This window comes from Trachymyrmex cornetzi, unplaced genomic scaffold (genome assembly GCF_001594075.2).
Source record: "Trachymyrmex cornetzi isolate Tcor2-1 unplaced genomic scaffold, Tcor1.1 scaffold112, whole genome shotgun sequence".
Classification (NCBI taxonomy): Eukaryota; Metazoa; Arthropoda; class Insecta; order Hymenoptera; family Formicidae; genus Trachymyrmex; species Trachymyrmex cornetzi.
Window position 1 is genome coordinate 419,523 of NW_017295676.1, and position 6,741 is coordinate 426,263.

Genomic DNA, 6,741 nt, shown 5'->3' on the forward strand with positions numbered 1-6,741 from the left:
TTTTTAATACGAAAACTAAATATTTCGGATTTCTAATATTTTTTTCATAGTAGTAGACAGTACAAAGTTTTTATTGATATAGTTTGTTTATTTTAAACATAGTAAATAATACTTAATAAATGAAGTTTTTGATAAATGCGGCGTATATACCTGAGTTACCCTATATGTATAAATTCATATTAGAAAATCAATATTTTGTCTCTTTTTTTTTTGCTAACGCATTGTAATAATACACGATCATTTTCAGACGTGTTTATAATTCCTGATTGTTTTGGTGAAAATGAAGAATACAGATGTGGATCGCTCTGTCAAAAAACTTGTCAAACCTTGGATAAACCTTGCCCTATACAAGCCCGTGTAAGTGCATTAATGAATTAATATTTAATATATTATATTATATATTAAAATTTATTTTGTAATTAATGCTCATTTCAATATCATTAATGTAACATTTGGTAAAATTTTTCACATATGCGTAATAATCATTAATTACACAAGGCAACAAAGTTAAAATTTTTAAAATTTGTTTATAAAGTATATATTGATTTTATAGGAATTTGATGATCCAAATTCAAAAATAATCTCAATTTGCTCCATCACCCACAATTCTTTTACAACAAAAAATTAACTCTTAGAATATATTTTAAATATATTTAAAATAATTTACAAAAAAATTATAAAATTATACAATTCGATTGTTTATATTTGAATTTTATGTAAAAAGCTTAGTATAGCAATCCTTTTTTTTCAGAGAAGTTGCGTCTGTAGCTTTTCCTTGCTTTTTGATTTTCACGGTTCAATATCCGGTAATAATGTCCCATTCTTATAGGAGAATATAAATTTTTTCATCATGCAGTGTTAAAACCACATTTATATTTTGTGGAACATAAGAAAATTAAACATTATAAAATAACTGTGTGACACAACATTTTTATTGTTTTTCGAATTTAACATTTAAAAATGCATCAAAAATATCAGAACATGCTAAATCAAAAAGCAATATAAAATTGATATAAAGTAAAATATAATAAAAAGATTATAGTCTTAAAAATATACTGCCGGTTTTTGCATCTTTAATACCATTTTTCTTAAAATTGTGACGTGATAGCCACATTTGGACAGCGTATTTGTATGCAGCAAGCAAGAATACATTAGAAACAACTAAAATAATTTTTTCCATATTGCCCTGTATTATATATGATAAAATGTTGTACCGGGTATTTTAAGTATTTCTGTTTATAATTAATATCATTAGTTTTGTTAATTTCTTTCAGGCATGTGGTTGTTACTGCAAAGAGGATTACGTGCGAGCCAGAAATCCTTGGGATGCATGTATCGAAATAGAGAACTGTAACAGAGGCAAATCCAGTAGATAAATAAATTACGTAACTTTGATTGTTTATTTCTATTTTTGTTCGCGTCATTACTAATTTTTGTATCAGCATTATATTATAATGCCAATACGTTTTTAATTAAATATAAACATACTTGTACTTGTAAAATCTATTATTAATTTTATGTTATACTTATATCTAAATAAAATAAATCTACTATAAATATATTTTACTTAAAATTATTTAAAAATCTGATAATTTCTTTTCTAAATATCTATTATTTTTTAATCTTTCACATGAAAGATGCAAAATAGTTGTTACACAATTTACGAAAAATTAATCTAATGTAAATAGTGTGGTAAATTTTATTACGTCACATTTCTTTAAGGTCCGTATTCATAGTCGTAGATCGATCCACGATTGATCCTCATTTCAGGCGAGCTAGGTTTGAACTAAAGATTGAACCAATCAGATTTATTAAATCGTGGTTTAAAAAGCGTTTTTCAAATGAAAGACTAATTCAAATCTAGTTCAAATCGAATCTCAAGTTGAATCACGATTATGAATACGACCCTAAGAGATGTTATTTTTTTATATTTAAAACAACATTTTAGATAAATTACATTGTACAAGTGGATAAAGTAACCATCGCTACAGTACAAATAATTAGATTTCCTAAGACACATAGGATAATAGGTTCAGTCAACATCATATAAATGCTAATAAAATGCTAATAGAACTTTCAGAATTGCGAAAATGCTCGTCACTTTACCAACAAGGATACGTAAATTAATGACGAGAACATACGCATTTTGACCACAATGGCCTCAAAAATCCGGATTATACTGGAAGAGCAGTTTATGCATATAAGATTAATCTTTTTATCTCAAAGATCAAATTATTTTTATATTTTTTATTTGCTACAGCTTACGAGTTTTATAAGAAAGGATATTTTTCATAAATATACATAAATGTAAGTACATTGAAAATATTTACATCATATTGTTATTATCTTTTCACTTACAAAATCAGGAAAGAAATGAAAAAACAACAAATCACTTTTTTACTTTTTCTTATGTTACTATATCTCATATTTTTTTGCTAGTTATGTAAAAGAGTATTATCTTTTTAGTACGTTATACTGTTAATGATTTTATGAGATAACGACCTTGCACCATAATCGTCTAAGTACAGCAGGCAAGTGAATATATTTTCCGCACATCTTCCTCGGTGCACCAAGCGCAGATTCGAATGAAGCCATTCTTCCGGAATATTGTTCGCTAACAAGATAATAATGCTCGACTCAGAGTACACACAACGGAAGTCGGAAACCCCGCCTTTCGGGATCGGCTTCGCGTTTGCTTTAATCCGCTTTTCGGATTAGCAAAGCTATTCTATAGTCGTCGTCCGGTTACTGACAGCCCTGTACGTCGAACGAAGTAACCAACTCGATGTTCGAACGCACAATCGCGTAAGTCAAACAGTTTGGCCGGTGTTCTGAAGAGGTGCTCCAATATTTGGCCCCGTAATGTAATCCAGAAGTCGAGAGAGGACGACGTTCAGAATGTCCCGTATCTCTCCCACACCTAGGCGAATTCTCGTCAAATATTGTATGGTAGCTTCAAAATTTCCGACGTAGTTCTTTGTACAGATTCGCCGACATATTTAGCAACGTGGTTCGAGATTAAAATGCGCTAGACAGCGTACGATTACAAACCGTTGCTCACGCGAACGCGATTCATACGCTCTGTCGATCGCATTAACGCCGCGAGCGATCGGCGAACGATGCACGATGCGAGGAAATGCGAAGGTACACTTGGTCTAAAAATTGTGTCCAATACCAGTAATCAAAGAAACAAGCGCATCTAAAATATCCTATAATCCACAATATTTTTTAACATTTCTGTATTTATTTAAAATTACTTCATAACACTCAAAATTTTACGAAATTTTGATTTTTCCTTATGTGTGTATGCATTTTTAGATTCTTATATTACATTCTTACGCTAATTATATTCATACACTAATATAATAATAAATGATTCCAATCTGCTGTTTATGCTCTCGATATTTACTTTCAACAATTGATAAAAATTGTTATTTAATAATTCTCGAGTTACAGATTTACAAAAATTAAAAATAATATAGAATTTTTGCACATTTTTTTGTCATTTTGCATCGAACAAGTGTAGTCCAGTGTAACTTTTGTGAGTAAGTGTAGCTCGAATGAAACACACATGTGGTGAATCCAGCTCGAGTTTCGCATGCCGCACGTGCGACGTTCGAAACCCTCTCGTGCCAGGAGAGCAATAGACAAAGAAGGGTATATTCGTTGACGTTCATCAAGAGAGCAAGGAGAGATGGACGCCGGTGCCTGAGGGGTTGTTCGAGTTCCTGCCGGCATTTGTTTAATTGGGAACCGACATGGTCGCCATGGCACCCCTCTCGATCGACCATTTTATACCCGTCCACATGAAGTCTCTTTGAAATTCACGAACGACGCACGAAAGCTGCTCGCAGAATGCAAACAATTTGTCCATATTTTCCTCGTATCGCACGGAATTGTAAGAAAAAAAAAATATATATTAATATATATGTATAAACTAGAATATTGAAAAAATATCATATATAAAATACAATTTATTTTATTTTTTCTTTATTTGAGATATATAAATATAACATTGTTCGTAGTTGAATTTTCAACGTCGTAGTTTGCAAAGTTTTAGAGAAGTATAGTGCACGCGCTTCATGCAATATTACGAGCTTATAGCCCTTTGTTAGTTTACGTGTCGTGCAAGCTGCTATCGTGAGGGCCGACCACGAGGGGTGGGATTGTAAAATTTTCTCTAACCAAACATGGCCGCCAGATCAACCCTCCACAAAGCGACGTCGATGTGAAATTCCCGTTGCCCTGCCGGAGGTCCCACTCCAAGGAAACGAGGGTTGAATTCGAAATGGTGCTTACAGTACACGTTTTGTACTGACACGTATACCATTATCGTGAATTTATTTCTGCTTGATTATACTATTGATTCTTGTTGTAAAACTAACAATATGACGCGAGAGTAAACAAATTGACATCTCAATAAACTTTCCCATTGCAAACATAAAATTTTCTTTAAATGTCGATATTAAAAAAACGGTCTATTGAATGCAACACACTGAGAAACAGAATTACGACTCTTCGAAATTTTTTCTAGAATCGTCCATCTTCATTATGATCTTCTCGAAATATTGGAATGTAAACATTTTCCTCAGGTTCAGTCGGCACGATAAAATCCGACAAAATGTAAATACTGTCCTTTGTATGAATTCAATTAACGGACAATAGCTGTGCAAACCGGTATGTTTGTTAATACTAGCTACTGAGAATTATCTGCAATTACCGATGACATTCTAATAATTTTCTTGAAGCAGGAAAAATCTCTTTTGACGAGGTTATATCGCGGAGTAAATATGTTTATATGTAGTTTTGTATCATGTTTCTTTATAATCTGTAATCGAATTAATAAGGATTATAAAATGTTAATAAACTATAATTAATAAAACTGTGTTATTATACATCCGGTTATTATTTTGGCAACAGAAGGATTCAGCGATATGACTCACGAGGCATCTATCTAGGCATTGTATTTTATAATATAATTAAAACAATATCAGATTTCTAAGATGGCTATTTTGCATTTATGTAATGGTACAAATTTTGCAATAATAATCCAGACACAAAAATTGACCGAAAAAAAAGGAAGAAATTTATATTCTAACAAGTGGCTCGTTATCGTATTTTCCTTTTTCCCATGATTCTCTGCTCTGCTGTTGGCGTCTTTCTGAAATAAGCGTTTATTCTCTATACCGACGAATTGATTGGAAAAATGATTGGATTCCTCAAGTATCCTGAATAGACAGACGATTATTACGATATCCGCAGAGTGGAACGGATATTTTTTACCAAGAGGACTTTGCAAGTTTTATGCATTCATTCTGATAAAAAAAAAGAACCTGTTCTGATTTAATTGCAGAAATTAATTATAATAAAAATATTACAGAATTAGGCAGTCGCGAACAATTAATAATCTTTTGCACTGTACAACTCTATCTATATTTGGATACAAAATGCTATATTTTAATGTATGTACTACAATAGTTCATAACGCTAATATCAAATTTAACATTTTATATCCAAATGTAGACAGAGCTGTATAGTAAAAATAAGATTTGTGTGCTGCAAAAATGTACAATAAATTGCTGATTATGTTTTTAAAAATATTTTTTGTATATATAGTATACATATACATATGTAAATGATTTTTAGCAATTTAATTAACTTGTTTTGTACAGCTCCATATATTATAAATTTTTTATATTAGATGATTTTTTCTTTTTTTAATAATGTCATTGAATAAATCCTGCTGCTCGCGACGCGATCGCGATCTTCGAAATGGCAGCACATGACATTTACACCACGCCTGTATTATCGCCGCGAAACACGCGATGCATAGTGCCACACGTGCGACGAATAATTCACCGTGGTCCTCGTACATCTTCGAGACTTTATCTTGGAAAAAGGGTGAGCACATTCCGGACGTTGTTCTAGTTGGCAGCGTGAATACCAAATAGCAGACTGCATGTAACTCAGTAAATGCGGAGTTGCGGAACAGCGCTCTAGTGCAATGGATAATAAAGAAAGCAAATAGCGTGGAACAGTTGAAAAATGGAAGGAGACGGCAATATACGGAACATTATTATCGATAGCAGAAGTCGTCGAGAATCTGAACCTACAGGGATACTTGAAGCCGCGCGCTGCATCACGGGATGACGCACGTCTAAGGCAGGCGAAGTTGAAATCCTCATCGAGCTTGACGTAATCCTGACATTATTGTCTCGATGTCGGTTCAGACTGTCGAATAATCCCGGGATCCCGGCGGCGTCCTTGTCTCCCGGTACGACGCGATAACACCCGAGAATAGTGTACGGGCTGGTAGGGTTAACGGTGCCCGATCCGGTTTTCAATGGACGATCGATAGAATTTAAAATCGTCTGTCGTTCGCTTGCACAGTTGTACACATAAATCCGCGATATTTCGAACGATCGAAGTAAAACAGCGGAGATTAAAAAATACACTGCCGAAAATGTCTCTTCACCCTTGTTCATCCTAATCTGCACAAACATGTACGATGAAATTTACCTGGATTGTTTCATGTATATGTAGACTAAATTATTAACGTATATATACACTGTTAAATTTATATCAAACTAATGTCGAATTATACCTAATTTTAGTTATTTTTAATCATTTCTGTAGATCGCCACTGCTCTTACTCACAATATATCATTAGTTAACTAAGACAATAGAGTTAAACAATTTAACTCGAGAAATTAAATTTCATTCAAATTTAGTTTATTTTCT

The 6,741-nt window shown here is 32.6% G+C and overlaps 1 protein-coding gene across 1 annotated transcript in view; it reads left to right on the plus strand.

Annotated features, from left to right (window-relative positions):
• The window catches only part of LOC108763859 (uncharacterized), a 2,130-nt gene extending 714 nt beyond the window's left edge, over positions 1-1,416 (plus strand). Inside the window, exons 2-3 of the mRNA XM_018511776.1 lie at positions 248-357; positions 1,275-1,416. Coding sequence (XP_018367278.1) covers positions 248-357; positions 1,275-1,376 — 212 coding nt within the window. The 3' untranslated portion in view covers positions 1,377-1,416. The remainder of the gene's footprint in view (positions 1-247; positions 358-1,274) is intronic.
• Positions 1,417-6,741: the final 5,325 nt, after the last annotated feature.